Source organism: Diabrotica virgifera, chromosome 6 (genome assembly GCF_917563875.1).
Source record: "Diabrotica virgifera virgifera chromosome 6, PGI_DIABVI_V3a".
In the NCBI taxonomy this organism is placed as follows: domain Eukaryota; kingdom Metazoa; phylum Arthropoda; class Insecta; order Coleoptera; family Chrysomelidae; genus Diabrotica; species Diabrotica virgifera.
This window is the reverse complement of record NC_065448.1, coordinates 151586373-151605587: the sequence shown is the minus strand read 5'-3', so window position 1 is coordinate 151605587 and position 19215 is coordinate 151586373. Positions and strand designations below refer to the sequence as shown.

General features: G+C 33.3%; 1 protein-coding gene across 1 annotated transcript in view; it reads right to left on the bottom strand.

The window, feature by feature from the left end:
- LOC114332567 (long-chain fatty acid transport protein 4) overlaps nt 1-19215 on the bottom strand; it is a gene marked incomplete in the record, with an annotated part of 350190 nt that overhangs the window by 162019 nt on the left and 168956 nt on the right. The window contains 2 exon segments of the mRNA XM_050654162.1: nt 10065-10155; nt 15014-15362. Of these exon segments, the coding sequence (XP_050510119.1) occupies nt 10065-10155; nt 15014-15362 (440 nt within the window).

Sequence of the window (19215 nt, the reverse complement as noted above, 5' to 3'; positions counted from 1 at the left end):
ACTACCAACCTCTCTCTACCAACCCTTGTTCTAAATTCACTAATAAAATTAATAAATTCATTACTCATCTTAAAAACATAAAGATCATTGACCAACCTCTAGCAAAATCTTTACATAACTATGATGGTTATGCTCCTAGATTTTATTGTCTACCGAAAATACATAAGCCTACACTCAGTATGAGGCCCATTGTCTCTTCAATTAATTCACCCAATATAAATATTGCTAAATTTTTGACTGACATCTTGTCAAAATCTTACAACTATAACAATGATTATAACATTGTAGATTCTTTTCATTTTAGTGAATTTATTAATGACTTTAAACTTCCACAAGGTTACATTTTAGTGAGTTTTGATGTGGTATCTCTCTTCACCAATTTACCTTTAGCTAGTGTCACTACCTCTTTAAGAAATCACTGGAGCTCCATCCAACCTAACTGTCCTGTGTCCTGGGATGTATTTGCAGAACTTTTGCAATTAGTATTTGACACCAATTTTTTAGTCTTTGACGACAAATATTACCTACAAATTTTTGGGACACCTATGGGTTCCTCAATCTCTCCCATCCTAGTCAACTTTGTACTGGATGATTTAGTGTCTGACCGTTTGAGTCTTTTGGATTTCCAAGTCCCTTTTATTAAGCGGTATGTTGATGACCTACTATTAGCCTTACCTCCAGACAAGATACAGGCCACCTTGTCTATTTTCAATGAGTTTGATCCTCACTTACAGTTCACTGTTGAACTTGAGGATCCCACCACTAAAAGTATTCCCTTCTTAGACATGCGTGTCATAAGAATGGGAGACAATACTTTAACTACAAGTTGGTATAGGAAACCAATGGCCTCCAATAGGTTTCTCAACTACCATTCTTGTCATCCCTTGAAATATAAGCTAAACCTTATTAAAGCTTTAAGCTGCAGGCTTAATAGGTTGACACATCCGACTAATCGAAGGGAATCCCTTATACTGCTCAGAAACATATTGATTGAGAATTCCTACCCATCTTCCCTTATTAACAAATACCTCAATTCACAGAGTTATGGTTCTTCTTTAAATGACATACCCAATGGTGACCAACTCAGATCAATATCAAACAACACTGTTCTGCCTACTACTGTACTTGGGACTCCAACTACCCATTACTCCTCTTTACCATATTTTCCTCATGTTACTGAAAAACTGATTAAACTGTATAAAAATAACAACATTCCTGTCAAAATTGCTGTTAAGAATGCCAGGACGGTCAAAAATTTGTTTTCTAAAACTAAAACACCCTTGTCCCTTTTGGAACAAGTTAACGTTATCTATCACATACCTTGTGCTGAGTGTGACTCGTGCTATATCGGTCAGACAGGGAGATCATTAAGGGGGCGTCTTACAACGCACCGCAGTGATATTAACTTATCCAAGCATACGTGTGCTCTTTCTCAACATGCGATTACCACAAAACACAAGGTAGACTTCAATGAAGTTAGGATTCTTGGCAATGAACGCAATCTCGTGAAAAGGCAGTTCTTGGAAATGTGTTCAATACTGAAGCACCCCAATGCTCTTAATAAAAGAACGGACATTAGTAACCTGAGTCAAATTTATCATGCATTAATATTGCAGAATTAGTCATTATCAGTGTCTACTTTATTATGGTCCCCTATGGTGTGTTTCTGTATACATTTTCACTCTTAAATATATTCAATAAAATTTTTTACTTTAACCATAACTATTATTAACTTAATTTTTATTGCTGAAAATTTTTGATAAAATAGTTTAATAAAAATTTTTAAATTAATTGGATTTACATAATTCTCATTAATTACTCAGTTCTATAGTGTGATGAACCTTGGACTGTGGAAGTTGGATGAGTTTATAATTTCGTTTGGCTGGCTAACCAGCTATAACCGAGTCACTTATGGTGATTGGGAAAGATCGTTCCTCACTTGGTTGTTTTTTTTTTATTCGAACCATTCCTTGAAAGTTAAATGGTGTTTGTTAACCACCTGTTACTTTCTTTTTAATGTTTCGAACTAACAACAAGTTTTCTTTACAATATTATAATACATCTTTAAAATTACCGCTCAAATACATTAGCGGTTGGTATTTCGCCTTGTTGCTGTCAATTTTGACTTCAAGGTCACTGTCTTTTACGGGATGGTTCGTTGTTCTTAGAAATGCCCATTTTGCCGAGTGAATTTGAATAGTGTAGAAGCTTTTGTGGTAACTTTTAATACTTTTTTATTAATTTGCAACTTTAAACTTTTACAATCATTTTAATAATGTTACCCAAAGTCAAAATCAAACTAAATTAATATGCTTTTGTTGGAAGGTTGATCTTGGTGATCTTACTAGTTCTCGGCGAATACAAGTTTTTTACATAAAATTTTTTTTATACATGTATGATAACCACATACTTCTTTTGCTGTTCTAAGTCTTTGTTAAATTGTAAACTGTACTTAGTATTATTGATTGTTTCTACACCTAACGATTCAATGGTTCATTGTTTCAAGCTTTTGTTACTTTTTATACCTTTGACTGCTACATGTCTTTTTGAGGTAACACTGTTATATTAACTTCTCTATGGATGTTTGGTTTTTTTCATATTGTTCTTTTTAGATGAACTGATGATGCTCTTTGATCAGAGAGCGAAACGTCTTCGAATAAATAGATGAAGTAGCCACCTTCTTTGTCTTATTTCTCCACCTATTGACCGAAAAACCCTCCACTCTTCGAGTGATCCTTAATTTATATATATATATATATATATATATATATATATATATATATATATATATACCTTACACTTACGAGTGCTCCTTTGTTATATTGGAATTGACTTCCTCTTAACAGTTTGAACATTTGATTTAAGCGAAAAGGAATGATTATAAACATTTTTCTGTTTTCTGAGAACAGTAAAATGTATTTTGAACTAAATAAATTACATTCATCCTTCTTTTTATGTCAATAAATTTAATTCACAACAATTTCTTTTGGACACCCTATATAAATAATTATGTAAATGTTTATATTACTGCATAGAGAATTAAATTACCTTTCAAATGAGCTATCACACGACCCCTATTCCCATTTAAAAAAATAATCGATGACGTCATCACGCCCAGATGGGTGACGTCACTAGTATGATATATATGACAAAAAGTCGTAATTTAAAAATAAAAATTGACCTCTTTCGGGATTTTTTTCCAAAATTGTCCATTCTCGAGAAAATTAATTTATTCCAACCTTTACGTGCTCTCTGTATAAGTATTATGGGTTATAAATGAATCTTTCTGAAAGGCAAAACAAGTTTAAATGTTTATGTATATATTTATATGTAAATTTAATGGCGTTGAAAAGCGTCGTCATTTTACCCAAAATATGGTCTTAGATTGTTTTCGCAATGACCGATTCAATTGTGATTTAACAGAGCAACGAAATATTCGTATATTAAACTCCTAATAAAAAGTGTTACCACTGTGGACCATCGTAAAATTCTACACGTATTATTATTTTGTTTAGGTCACTATTACAAAATTGGGTTTGCTATTAGAACGCATACCTACCATGCCATTAGTGCCAAACAAAAATAGAAAAATTTAGTAGTTTATGGAACGTTTTTATATAAGTGGATGATAATTATGCATCATGCAATATTTGTAAGATAAAGCTGTCTTATCAAACTTGGAGAACGTAGAAAACAAAATTTTAATACATTATTGTTTCCTATAATGCACAAAATGTTAAAGGTGGTACAAAATGATGTGAAAATGAAACATTTTGGATGATTTGCACACACAATAAATAAACTTTATTGTGAACGATGGCTTAAAGGATGAGGAAATCAGCCACAATTTAACTTAAAAAAATGATTTTATTGACGTTTCAACTTCTACCTCAAATGTTGTTATCAAAAGTGATATAAGAAAATCATTAAAAATTTAACCAAAATAAAAAATACCATTAGCCACTTTAAAAAGAGTTCTACAAGCAACTGCTAAACTTTTAGATTTTGAAAAATCCAGGAAACGGGAATCCTCTCAAATTACTGCAAGATGTTTCCACATGTTGTAATTCGACATTCTATATGTTAAAAAGATTTATTCAGCTAGAAGAAATTGTTAAGGCTATTATAAGCATAACAAATATCTACGTAAACACTAGTTCAACAATGTATGAGTATTTTATTAAACTGTCGATAACTGTCGATTTCAACTTTTCTTGGCAGAATAAGGTTTCGACTAATTCCTTTTGAGGATCCAACAAATGCGGAAATAGCACAGAAAATAGAATCGCTCTTGTTGCAGAAAAACTTGGAATGGAACAAAAAGATAAAGGATTTACGACTCAAATTTTATTAGAACATGAGAAAACATCTGCAGATCCGGATGATATTATGGGATCGCAGGATCAGCCACGAGGCACTACGACAAGCAGGGCAATAATAGAAATGCAAATATTTAGGGAATGCGATCGGTTGCCGCGAAATGAAGATTTGTTAAAATGGCGGAGAGAAAATAAATATATTTTTCCTTATCATGCACAAGTAGCTCAAGAACGAATTAGTGTCATTGGAACATCAGTGCCTTGCGAACGGTTATTTCCAAAGCTGGTCTAATTATTTCTGATTGAAGAACTCGAGTTAATTATAAAAAGGCTAAAAGGCTGCTATTCTGAAATTTTAATTTAAAAGTACCAAATAGTAACTAATAAGTATTTGTAGCAAATACTGGTATTTAAAGTTTACTTTGTATTTCGTTTTTAAGAGGGTAGGCGCAAAATTTCGGGACAATGCTATTTAAATGCATTTATTTCTTTCGAATCCTAAGAAAACTAGTAGGTAAGTATTTTTGAAAAATTTAAAAGCAGAATAAAGAATTACATAATTACCGAGTGCTAAAAGTCCCTGAAAACTTCTATAATGTGTATTTTAATAAGTTACAATGGTAAAAAGAAGAGAAAATTGAGTGTGATTTTTCATTTCAAATATCTCATTTAAATGACACTTTTTTATTCTAATGGACTTTCGGCCCTCGATAATAATGTAATCTTTCATTCCGCGTTTATATTTTTCAAAAATACTTATTATTTTCTTAAAATTCGAAAAAAATGAATGAATTGAGAAAGCATTGGCCCGAAATTTGGCGCCTATGCTCTTGTTAGATTTTCTAATAACAATTAAGACAATGAAAAAAATATGAAATTATTTATTAATGCAATATTATTTTCATTACAAAAACTACTTTTTGAATAAAATTGTTTCCTACCTAGACAAAATAATAACACCTGTTGAATTTTTTTGAACATTTTTAATTAGGAGTTTAAAATACGACTATTTTGTTGCTCTGTTAAATCACAATCACAGGTAAAAATTACGACGGGTTACCGTTACATGATTGCAAATACTTCTAGCCCACCTCTAGGTCAGAATCAGGTATAAGAATTATTATTACACGACCGGTTCCTATGTAAGGGTCCGCCTCGCGATCGCGCCAAGGAATAGAACCGAACCGACCGGCGACCTGACTACATGTAGAAGGCGATTGCAGAATTTGCAGATCCTTCTAGCTTTTTATGCATACGCGGTACGAATAGATTATTTTATTTTTAGAAGTTTAAGTTTATGGATACGTACCTATTTAAAACATATTTTTTCACCTAAAATATTGTCTGAAGCTATTTCTTTGTGGCGTTTATGTAATTTATTATTCTAAATACGAAATAAGCCACAATTTAACTTAAAAAATTATTTTGTTAACTTTTATTTCGAACGTCGTTGTCAAAATACAAAATATTAATAATTTAAACAAAAATGTTGTTGCTTAGTAAAAAAAATCTTCTAATAATTGCCGATATGAATGAGTTAGAATAAATGATATTATTAGAAGAATTTTTTTTTACTAAGCAACAACATTTTTGTTTAATTCATTAATACTGTGTATTTTGACAACGACGTCCGAAGTGGAGGTCGAAACGTTAACAAAATCATTTTTTAAGTTAAATTGTGGCTTATTTCCCATTTAGAAAAATAAATTACACAAACGCCACAAAAAAATAGCTTTAGAACAATATACATAATATTATCTAACAATAAAAAACTGAAAACGTTTGTTTTCTATACTTCCACAAAATTTATTATATCTAAGTGACTACAGCTGTTTCGGCGGAGTACCTTTCTCAAGTAATATAGTTTACAATGTGTTTGCCTTTTTAATCTTCAACTGAAGAGGTTGAGGAGTGGGGAGCTGTTTGTCTCGAGTTGGTCATTCAGAATTATATCTGTATTTTTCAGTTTATTAATTTCCATAGATTCTAAAAAAGATAGCTTAAGGCCTTTATTTTGAATATGTAGAATTTTAAACTCTTCATTGAAAGAATGATTATGATCTAGAAGGTGAAGTGCGTATGTAGAAGTGTCTGTTTTTCTATTGTTGAATGCCCTTTTGTGTTCTGCTATCCGTTTGTCAAAAGTTCTGCCAGTTTGACCGATGTACGTTTTCGGACAGTCACCACAGAGTGGTGTGTACAAACTAACTTGTGGTGACTGTCCGAAAACGTACATCGGTCAAACTGGCAGAACTTTTGACAAACGGATAGCAGAACACAAAAGGGCATTCAACAATAGAAAAACAGACACTTCTACATACGCACTTCACCTTCTAGATCATAATCATTCTTTCAATGAAGAGTTTAAAATTCTACATATTCAAAATAAAGGCCTTAAGCTATCTTTTTTAGAATCTATGGAAATTAATAAACTGAAAAATACAGATATAATTCTGAATGACCAACTCGAGACAAACAGCTCCCCACTCCTCAACCTCTTCAGTTGAAGATTAAAAAGGCAAACACATTGTAAACTATATTACTTGAGAAAGGCACTCCGCCGAAACAGCTGTAGTCACTTAGATATAATAAATTTTGTGGAAGTATAGAAAACAAACGTTTTCAGTTTTTTATTGTTAGATAAAATGAACTTCCATCAAGTAACGGTCGAATCCATCAATTATTTACATAATATTATGTATAATGCCAATCATCATTATCCATAAATAGATACACATGAAATATTTAGCACTATAAATATTAAAATAAATATTTTAGGTTAAATTATATGTTTTAAATACATATCCAAAAACTTATAAAAATAATAACCCATTCGTACCGCGTATCTGCAATCGCCTTGTCTGTGCATGTAGGTAGTGGGTTCGGTTCGGTTCTATTCCTTGGCGCGGTGCGGACCCTTAAGTCCGATTATGTACTTTCGGCTCATTCGGCTGGGCTCGCTATTTTAGTAAACTCCCAAAAAGAGAGATAGAAGTAGGAGGTTCTAGTTTAAAGATATTTTCTACATGCCAATGTTAATGTTGCTATGATTTCTGGTTTTAATGTCTGGAACTTTTATATTGGTCCACTATCTCAAATGCAGTTCAAACACTGTGTCTTAAAAAGCTATGTTCCATATTTCTTTAATTTATACTGTATATTATATGTATGTATATATAAATTGTGTAGAAGTATTTAAATTTAGAATAAATGTAAAACCTATTTTTGGATGGGGAGCAAGGATTGATTTGGCGACCGTCATCGCGACCGTCATAGCTCCGGCGAAATAAAATTTGTACGTATACAGTATGGTGCAAATGTTTGGAATAAATTCGTTATTTTGTAACCTAGCAACTTTCAGGAAAAATCCTGAAACAGGTCTTATTGAAGTGAAAACTTCTTTGGGGACGTTGTGCATTGTTTGGATGGGGAAAAAGTATTAAATTCGTAACCGTCATCGTCATTGCTTTGACGAAATAACTTTTTGAAGTGAAATCTTCTTTAGGGACGTTGTGCACTTTTTGGATGGGGAAAATATTGAATTCACGACCATCATTGCGACCGTCATCGCTTTGTCGAAATAAATTCTGTTCATGTATGCATTATCGTACATACATTTGTGTATATTATATATGTATTTATAATATAAAGAGTATTTATTTGTTCCATTGCGATAATTATTTGATTTAGACGCTGATTATCTAATATTAACTTTTTGAAGTGAAAATTTCTTTAGCGACCGTCATCGCTACGGCGAGATGTTAGTAATTTATATACTATAGGTTGAATTGCGTGTTAGATCGAAGTTATAATGGCTGGAGGGGGATAGAGTGTGTACCCGAAGGAGCTTGCGAATCGAGCGTATGAGAGGCCACACTATCCCTATTCCAATCATTATAACTGATTAGTGTTTAAATAATTTTTAAAATGAAAACTTCATTAGCAACATTGTGCACTTTTTGGATGGGAGAAAAGCATCGAATTCGCGACCGTCATTGCTACGACAAGATACTAGTAATTTATATACTATAGGTTGAAATGCGTATAAGTTCGACCGAAGATATAATGGTTGGAGGATTGAGAGAGTGTGTACCTGAAGGAGTTTGCGATGAAAGTGCATGAGAAGCCGCACTATCCCTATCTCCCTTGAAGTGAAAACTTCCTTAGCGACGTTGTGCACTTTTTGGATGGAGAAAAAGCATTGAACTCGCGACCGTCATCGCTACGGCGAGATATTAGTAATTTATGTACCATAGGTTTGTTCCAACACAACGAGAAACCGTCCAACCGTAAATTCCAACAGAAAATGGACCTAGTTACTCGAAGGAATAAAGACCAATATAAAAATAAAATAAAAATTTTATTTTTAATTCAGTTGCAATGCGAAGGCAAAACAATCTTACTTTTCAATTAGAATACGGAGCGCAGTCCAGTCCTTTGAATCGCGATTTTCGGCTCGTATTGGAGCCTCATCGGAAAGAACGTAGGCTTGTTCTCCATATCCCAATTGATCCGCACTGAGAGGTTTTCCCATCCATTGCAACTGAAGTGAAAATATTAGGTGACTAGCGTCATCTGGCAATTAAAAGATGAAGTTTTCGATCCTAATAGCATTATTAATAATATTTAGAAAATATTAAAGTATTACTAAAAGATTTTTAAATCGAAAACTTATTGGACCATTTCCTTGGTAACACCTCCAAGGCTTGTAAAATTTGCAAGCCAAATGGATGCTGAAGCGAAGAAGACAAGAGGGAATTCAAAAACTTACAATTCACGACCCCGTCTGTTCAGCTGGTAAATTCCAACAGAAAATGGACCGAGTTACTCGAAGGAGTAAAGACCAATATAAAAATAAAATAAAATTTTTATTTTTAATTCAGTTGCAATGCGAAGGCAAAACAATCTTACTTTTCAATTAGAATACGGAGCGCAGTCCAGTCCCTTGAATCGCGATTTTCGGCTCTTATTGGAGCCTCATCGGAAAGAACGTAGGCTTGTTCTCCATATCCCAATTGATCCGCACTGAGAGGTTTTCCCACCCATTGCAGCTGAAGTGAAAATATTAGGTGACTAGCGTCATCTGGCAATTAAAAGATGAAGTTTTCGATCCTAATAGCATTATTAATAATATTTAGAAAATATTAAAATATTACTAAAAGATTTTAAATCGAAAACTTATTGGTCCATTTCCTTGGTAACACCTCCAAGGCTTCTAAAATTTGCAAGCCAAATGGATGCTGAACTTCATCTTTTATGTTTTGGTGCTTGCTGATGACCATAGTTTTTGTGTTTTTTGTATTTAATATCATTCCAAATTCTCTACAGGCTGTCGTTACTCGGACGATTAATGTTGGAGTGCTTTAGCTATATCTGCCAGAATGACCGTGTTATCAGCGTATCGCAGGTTATTTATACATTGCCCGTTAATAATTATACCATCCGAGGTGCCTTCCAAAGTATTTTTAAATATCTTCTCAGAGCAAACGTTGAACAGCAAAGGTGACAGGACACATCTCAGTCTTACTCCCCTCTCGATATTGATTTTTCTAGATGTTTCGCTTTTTATTCCGATTTTAGCCTTTTGTTTTAGGTAGAGGTTTGTAATGATCCTTAAGTCTTTATCCTCGTTATTACATGACCCTAAAATATCTATTTCTCTTTTTTTGTGTTTTTGTAGAAGTTTAAATAATGTTGTATTTTGCTGCTAAAAAATACCCTACAATTACTAACAAAAGTATATACCTCTACTCCGTAAACTACGATGTCCTTCGGTCCAATTACGTCACTTACTACCAACTCGACTTCCGTCGTTGCAACGTTTTCTCCTTTCCATCTGAAAATAAAAAAAAAGCAATAAAAATCCATGAATAAGGAAAGACGCTTTAGATTTAATCTGAGTCGAGGGCCACCACCATCGGCTGACCATGGTTTCTACTTTTCAGTGTCTTCAGAGCCGCTTGTGGCGTATCCCGAAACGAACTAAATCCGGCTGTCGAACTATGCATATTAATAAAATATTGAATGCTTACGGACCCGTTAATGACATCTATCTAGAGACAGAAAAAATTCCCTATAATAGGTCAGACTGCAGAATCCTTGGTGGTTATCTAATGGCCATTGCCTAAGCTTTTTAGAAATTGATAAAGACACAGGTTGAGAAACAGCGAAATGGGAAACAACATACATTCATCACAGGTCCTATCCAATAAAATCCAGTTGGTAAATAGGTACCAAATATATTAAGGTTATACACAACAACGATGAAGCTTATTTTCATTCCTATTAAGATCGTTCTTCTTCTTCTTCTTATAATAGACCTCTTGGCCTGTTCTTAACCGATTTTGAGCTTGTATTCGTAGCTGTGATGTTGACTGCCAGCTATCTCCCCACCTTTTAAAGGGCCTTCCTATTGGTCTCTTGTCTGTTGGCTTCGAATCCCTGGCTATACGGGCTATTCTCTCGCTGTCCATTCTCGTTACATGCTGATTCTACTCTCGTCTTCTCTGTCTTCCCCACCGTACTATATCTTGTAAGTTACAGAGATGTCGTATTCTGTCGTTCGGTATTCTGTGTCTCAGTGTTTTCCCAGTTATTGACCTCAATATTCTCATTTATGATGTTCTCAGTATCCTCTTGGTTTCTGCTGTGTCACATGTTGTTCCTATCGCGTATGTCATGATCGGTCTTACACATGATTTTTGTATGCTTACTTTCCCTTCCAGCCTCATATCTTTGTTTCTCCAGACGACATCCCTCAGAAATCCTAACATGTAATTGGCTTTATTGGTTTGCTTTCGGACGCTTTCTTTAACATCTCCATAACTACATATTTCGACTCCCAGGTATACGAATCTCGAGACTTGCTCAATTAGTTCGTTGTTAATTACTGATTTGCATCTTATGGGTTCCCTTGACACTACCAGGGATTTTGTCTTAGCTGTTGATATTTTCATGTTGTAGTTCTTCGCCACTGTATTGAAAGTTTGTTCAATTCACTGTAGGTTATCCTCGTTATCGGAGATTAAGATTGAGTCGTCAGCATAACAGAGGATTTTTATTTGTTTTTCTGCCATCTTATATTCTTTTCCAGTACCTTTAATGTTTTCTATGATTTTGTCCATTACTAAATTAAAAAGCAGAGGACTCAAGCTATCCCCTTGTCTGATTCCCGAGTTGATTGCTACTTACGATGTTAGTTTATTCTCGACTTTTATTCTCGTTTTGTTCTTCGCATTAATGTCTTTAATTATCCTTATCATCTTGTTGGGCTGATTTTTCTCCTTTAGCAATCTTAACATATCTTCCAATCTTACACAATCGAAGGCCTTAGTCAGATCTATAAAGCACATAATTGCAGGTTTATTATATTTCAGTGCTTTGTCAGCAATTTGTCTGGCTATGAATATGGCGTCTATTGTGGACCTATTTTTCCGAAATCCTTGTTGTTTCTCACTAGTTGTGTATTGTTCATTTATTTTTAAGACCTTTGTTCATCATAAAAACTGTTGCCAATTTCATTAACAGTCAATACCGATTGTATTCTTTCCATTGATGCCTTCAACTATTGATAGTTCGGAGGCATAATCCCCTTTCTATTAGCTGTATGGTTTTAGAGCCTTCCCTCCTAATTTATCCGGGCTTGGGACGGCAACAGTTCTCTCTAGCTACTGTATCCACCCAACAAAACTACTATTAGAAGAAAAGACGTTAGGAGAACATGTAACGTAGAGTGTACATATAAACGAATGGACACTAAATAGAAAAAAGAACGGAATAACCAAATAAGCAGAATTGGAGAGACACGTGTGGTCAAAATAGCACGAGATAAATAACCAATCGGTAGAAGAAGTATCAGCCGACTACGTAAAAGTTGGAGTGACAACCTTCCCTTGAGGTATCAATCTGCCAATGAACAAGCGGAATTGCTTATCAATATGAAGAAGAAGAAGAACTATTGATAGTCACAAAAAGTATTTTGGACTGAGCACTGTATACTATAAAATAGCGAATTTCATGGATGCCATTTGCTTTTGTGATGAAAAACTACCTTAGCGAATTATTACTACTAATTCAGCTAGGATGCTCAAGATGTATAGAATGATGGTAAGATGACTTCAACACCAGAAATCATCATTCCTGAAATCATTTACAGTAATTAACCTTTTTTAATGGGAAATATGCCAGAATTTTACTAAACAATTATTTTATTAGCGTTTCGCCATCCAAACCGGATGCCGTTGTCAAAATACAAAAAATATTAATGAATTAAACAAAAATGTTGTTGCTTAGTAAAAAATTCTTCTAATAATTTATTTAATCTGACTCATTTATACCACGATTATTAAGTCAATAACATATCGAGTTAGTACGTATTTTATATTTTACTCCGACGAATTATTTATACTCCGACGCCCCTGAGGGGCATAAGGAGTTTCGAGAAAGAAGAAGAAGAAGAGAAGTAGGTAGGTATTATTTATATATTTATGTATTATTAGAGAGCGTAGATAACAAATTAGAGAGCGTAGTGGATGAAAGGAATGTAGAATGCATGTGGGGAACATTAAAAGATGTAATTAAAGAAGCAGCAAATATTTCCAGCACCAATGACAACACAAAGAAAAAACAAAAAGAATGGTTTGATGAAGAATGTGAACAATCATTGGAAGAACGGGCCAAGCTACGATTAAGAATGACAACTCAAGGAACAAGAGAAGCGCAGGAAAATTACACTAAACAAAGAAATAGAACCAAAAAAATACTACGAGAAAAAAAGGAAACATTATGAAGCTAAACTGAAAAATATAGAGGAAAGCTACAAAAATAATCAAATTAGGAACCTGTACCAAGGTCCAAGGGATAAAAAATTGAGAAACGAGGGCACCAACCAAAAACTGTACATTATAAAGACAAAATGGAGAAATGATTATGGGTGAACCAGAGATATTAGAACGCTGGAAGCAGTACTTTGATGAGCTTCTAAATGGACTTGAAGGGACAGACGATAATAACGAGCAAACAGAGGATCTAGTAAATGAATTACAAAATCAACAGAGTGAAGAGCAGGCTCCGACTATAAGCGAAATTCAGAATATCATCGATAAATTAAAAATGAACAAAAGCCCAGGAAGCGACGGCACAACGGCTGAAATGATTAAGTTTGGAGGAAATCAGTTAGTAGGTAAAATCGATAAACTAATTAATAATATATGCGAACAAGAAATACTACCTGGGGAATGGACAGAAGCAATACTGTGTCCTATTCACAAAAAAAGAAATATGGCTGATTGTCAGAATCATCGAGGCATAGCGCTGCTAAACATAACGTATAAAATATTGGCTATGCATATTAAAAACAGATTAACAACGAACGTTGATAAAAGCATAGGATAATATCAATGTGGGTTCAGAAAAGGCAGAAGTACTGTGGATCAGGTCTTCACACTAGGATAAATGAAGGCTGAAATTTACGAATATAATAAAGACACCATGGTTCTTTTCATTAACTTTAAACAGGCTTTCGATCGAGTGAAAAGAAGCGAATTATTCACAGCATTGCAAGACATAGACGTTTCTCCAAAGCTTATTAGAATTATAAAATTAACTCTCCAAAGAACAATGAATAAAGTCAAGATAAACAATACTATAACAGAAAGCTTTGAGGTCAAACAAGGAGTGCGGCAGGGTGATCCATTATCGTCTATAATGTTTAGCATATTACTAGAAAAGGTTATACAGGAAGCAAACATTAATAGAACAGGTCTAATCTACCAAAAAAATATCAGTGCCTGGCATTCGCAGACGATTTGGTAATCTTGGCTAGGAGCAAAATAGAACTTATAGAAACAGTCACGAAACTTGAGGAGAGGGCAGCAACCAAAGGATTGTATATAAATGAAGCAACAACAAAGTATATGGAATGGGCAAATAAGCAATTCGTTCGGGGGCAATACATAACAATGACAACAGCGAAGGGAACACGATATAAATTAGAAGAAGTTGAAAGATTTGAGTACTTAGGAACTGTGTTCACAAGAGATCCTAACTGTGAAGAAGAAATACAAAAGAGAATTATGTCGGGCAACCGCGCTATAGTTGCTCTTAATGTGTTGTTAAGAAGTAAAAATATATCACGAAGAGCAAAACTAAGAACTTACAAGATCGTAATAAGACCGATAGTAACGTATGCTTCTGAAACATAGGTCACAACAAAAAAACACCAAGAGTTGTTTTTAGTTTGGGAGAGGAAAACACTGCGCAAAATCTTCGATGGGAAAAACTTAAATGGACAATGGATAAGAAGAACAAATAAGGAACTAACTGAGCTCTATCAAGATCCTAGCATACTAGCAGTAATTAAGGCGCAAAGACTTAAATGGTTGGGCCATGTGCAGAGGATGATTCCATCTAGAATTCCCAGAATAGTACTATCTAGTGCATTGGCAGGAAAATGCGAAGAGGAAGACCGAGGTCACGATGGAGTAATGGAGTTAGAGAAGATATGAGAAGAATTAACGTAAGCCATCGGCCTACCAGGCTCGTAGTGCTTACATATTAGTGTTAGCGTTAGACGACTTTTAAAAAATTAAAATGAGCATATTCGTGTCAGAAGAGGAAATTTAAATAAATTCTGCGAAAAATGGTTACGAGACTGTTTCATAATAATATTATTGATTTATAATTACATTATTTACCTGTACGTATCTCCGGTTCTGTCTCTAAAATAGAGATATCCAAACTCATCTTGTACCATCATATCCCCAGAATTAAAATAGGAATCTCCCTTCTGAAAAACATCTTGTAAAATCTTCTTGTTCGTCTCTTTTTGGTCCACATAACCATCAAAATTGTGTGTACTAATTTTCTTGTATATTTTTCCTATGAGTATACCTGGCTCGTTGTCTTTACATCTAATACATAGTCCGTTTGCATCTCTAAGTGGTTCTTTGGTTTCATCGTCACATTTAATTAGGCAAATTGAAAATATTGGTCCCAAATAGAATGGCAGAAAACCAACTGAGCCAATGGTGTTATCCAAGTTAACTAAAACAGTAAAATTGTTACTTAGAACTTATTTATTATTTCAGAACTGCTGGCAGGGCCCCCGCTACAATATGTGCAAAGTGTGCAATGCACATGGGTGCCATCATTTAGGGGCGCCAAAACCCGGGGTCAAAAATTGCAAAAAATTTGAAAAAAAAACAAAAATTAATTTTAAAATAAAAGTTGAGCAATTAACCAGGATTAGGTATAAATAGGAGAAAGAGAGGAGAAAAACAGAATACTTTGGCCATATAATTAGATAACCTAAATACCATCTACTTCGTCTTATAATACAAGGAAAAGTGGAGGGAAAGAGAAGGATTTGTCGAAAGAAACTTTCATGGTTGCGTAATATTAGACAATGGTGTAGAACCGCAGTAGAAAAAATTGTAAATAAAATTGTAAATTGGAAAATTTTAAATAAAAACATGTGTAAAACCACAGTATTTCGCGCAGCAGCCGATACAGAAAGGTTTTAGGGACTTGTAAACATTATGACGACCAACTTCTGAATACGGACACGGCACCTAAAGAAGAAGAAGGTATACATTCACACGAAATTTTATTAGTACCTACATCATCCAGTTACTTCCGGCACAGTATAAAGAGGGACAGTAGAACCACTCTCCGAAAAATTGGATGTAAAATCTGTAGTCGCGCATGGCGACCGCGCAATGTTCTTAGTCGCTTTTGCCCCACTCTCGCATTGCTAGTCGCATAGAAACGTACGGATTTTAATAGAAAAAACCCGCATCCACCACTGGTGAATTACCAATTGCGTACTGCCGGTATTACTTCTTGAGATCAAAGCGCCGACAGAGGAGTTGTTTTAGTGTGGAACCTCTATATACTGTGCTTCCGGTTCCATGTGCGAGAAAAGGTCAGAAGTCAGGCATTTTAATTTATTTTATTATGATTTTATTCTATTTGTTTCATTTTGATATTTTAGTATACAAATAATGGTAATACTCACGGTTTTTGATGTGAGTTTTAAAGGACCGCTTGTATTGACATGAAATTTGGCATACGGGTCTACCCCAAAATCCCGATAGCCAAAATCCCGACAACCACAATCCCGACAGCCACAATCCCGACGGCCAAAATCCCGACACGCCAGAATCCCGACAGGCCAAAATCCCGACATGCCAAAATCCCAACAGGTTTGATAAGTTTCTTTATAAGTTTCATATTATAATTACATTTATTTCTTGTCTTTTGTTTATGGCCATTTCTTGACACATTTTTCCTTCGCCTTCCCTTTCTGTTGTCCTTCCGTGCAGACAGACACTATTAAGACTTGTCGAGTCTAATAAAAGTTATTTTAAAGCCAAGTTTGTTGGTTAGGCGACTTATATTACTATTAGTATTCTAATTTGATTTGTCTTTAAATTTTAAGCATTTTTGACACTGGATTATTGTGAGGTGTTCTAATACTAAAAGGTACTCTTGCTTAAGTCCGTAGAATATATATCGTTTTCTAGAAAAAACGATCTGAACATTTTTCGTTTTTTGAATGTGAAAATTTTTTTTTAAAAAGATTTAAATAAAAACCTGTGTATGTTAACGACTTAAAGAAAGAGTAACTTTTAGTACTATAATTAGTCTGGGCTGATTATCGGAGAATAGGCCATTTTTGGGAAAAAGTTATTTACCAGCAATTGTATTGCTGGAATCGAATCTTATGATTTTATATATTAATAATATAGGTATGCAAAGTCCTCAGATAGTGTGCTACTTTTTTTATAAACAAAATGGCGCCCGAAAATCGTGTTTTTTTCAATTATTGCTCTATAACTCCGAAGATTTTAATTTTACAACAAAAACACCCAAATAAAAATTCACCGTGATTCAATTCTGCATAGAGACGTTTTTTTCCTGATCTGCTCCGACGAAAATTTTCCTCAGAAAATGCGGGTTTTCCCAAGAAAATCTTTAACTTTCAAATAAAGTTTTAGATAAGTAATTATTTACCAATAATTAAATAATTTGGTGACTTAAAAGCCTTCTTGGTTTAGATTATAGTTTCAGAAGCTGGTGAAAATTAAACGAATATTTTAGCAACAATTCAATTGTTAATTAATAATTTACAGTCGCAATAATAACCAAAATAATTATGATACACTGATCAAACTTTGAAATCTTATAAAGATGAGATGCGTATTTAACATTTTGTCGACAAAATATAAATTTTTTATTTTTTTTCATAATCTTTAAATGTTTAAAAAATAGTTATAAACAAATGAACGTTTCTCAGAAAGTTTTTATTATATTATAATTTTAAGAAATAGCTAAAATGCGCATTTCAAATATCTTGAAAATGAATGCCTTAAAACTTTTTTGCAACCATTTGCAAAAAAGTTATAAAACAGCAAAATAAACATACGATTACTACGGTATTTATATATTTTTTTAATTCTTTCAAAGCGTAGAAGTGAGTTTAAAGTACAAGCTAATTATTTATAAAAAAATATCGATTATCAGTTTAATGGTTATATTTTAATTAAAGATTATAAATATATTTTTTTGTAATTTACACGCGCGAAAGTAGAATAATACAGTACCGTAGCTACCCGCCCACAAACACAACTCGCGCGAGTTTAAGCGTGTCAGTCGCTTCGAGTGAACATTTTATCTCCGGCTCTGTATCAAGCCTACTTTCGCGCTAAAAATTACAAAAAAAAGTATTTTTAATCTTTGATTAAAATATAACCATTGCACTAATTTTTGACATTCTTTGTGAGTAATTAGATTTTACCATATACTCACTTTTAAGCTTTAAAACAATTAAAACAAATTATAATCAACGGAGAATTCGTATATTTATTTTGCTGTTTCATAACTTTTTTGCAAATGGTTGGAAAAATTTTTTAAAGCATTCATTTTCAAGACCTATGAAATACGCATTTTAAGTATTTTTTAAAATTAGAATATAATAAACAATTTCTGAGAAATATTAATTTGTTTATAACAATTTTTTTAAACATTTAAAGATTATGCAAAAAAATGAAAAATTTATATTTTGTCGACAAAATATTAAATAGGCATCACACCTTTATATTCTTTATAAGCTTGATCAATGTCTCAGGATTATTTTGGTTGTTATTGCGACTGTAAATTGTTAATTTACAATTGAATTGTTGCTAAAATATTCGTTTCATTTTCACCGGCTTCTGAATTTATAATCTATAACAAGAAAGATTTTATTTCACCAAGCTATATAATTATTGATAAATAATTACTGGCCCAAAAAATTTATTTGAAAATTCGATATTTTGTTGGGAAAACCCACATTTTCCGAGGAAAATTTTCGTCGGAGCAAATCGGGAAAAACATGTCTCTATGCAGAATTAAATTGGGGTGAATTTTTATTTGAGTCTTTTTTGTTAAGTTAAAATCTTCGGAGTTATAGAGCAATAATTGAAAAAAATACGATTTGTCGGCGCCATTTTGTTTATAAAAAAAGTAGCACACTAAATGCGGACTTTGCATGCCTATATTAATAATATTATAGGATCTTATAATTCGATTCCAGCAATAAAATTGCTGGTAAATAACCTTTCTTTGTACTTTACTAATTAGACCAGCGTATTATAACTATTTTTTTCAAAATTTAAAGATTATGCATAAAAAAGAAAAATTTATATTTTGTCGATAAAATATTAAATAAACATCTCATCTTTATAATCTTTATAAGTTTGATCAATGTATCATGATTATTTTGGTTATTATTGCGATCGTAATTTGTTAATTAACAATTGAATTGTTGCTAAAATATTCGTTTAATTTTCACCGGCTTCTGGAATTAAAATCTATACCAAGAAAGCTTTTATGTCACTAAGTTATTTAATTATTG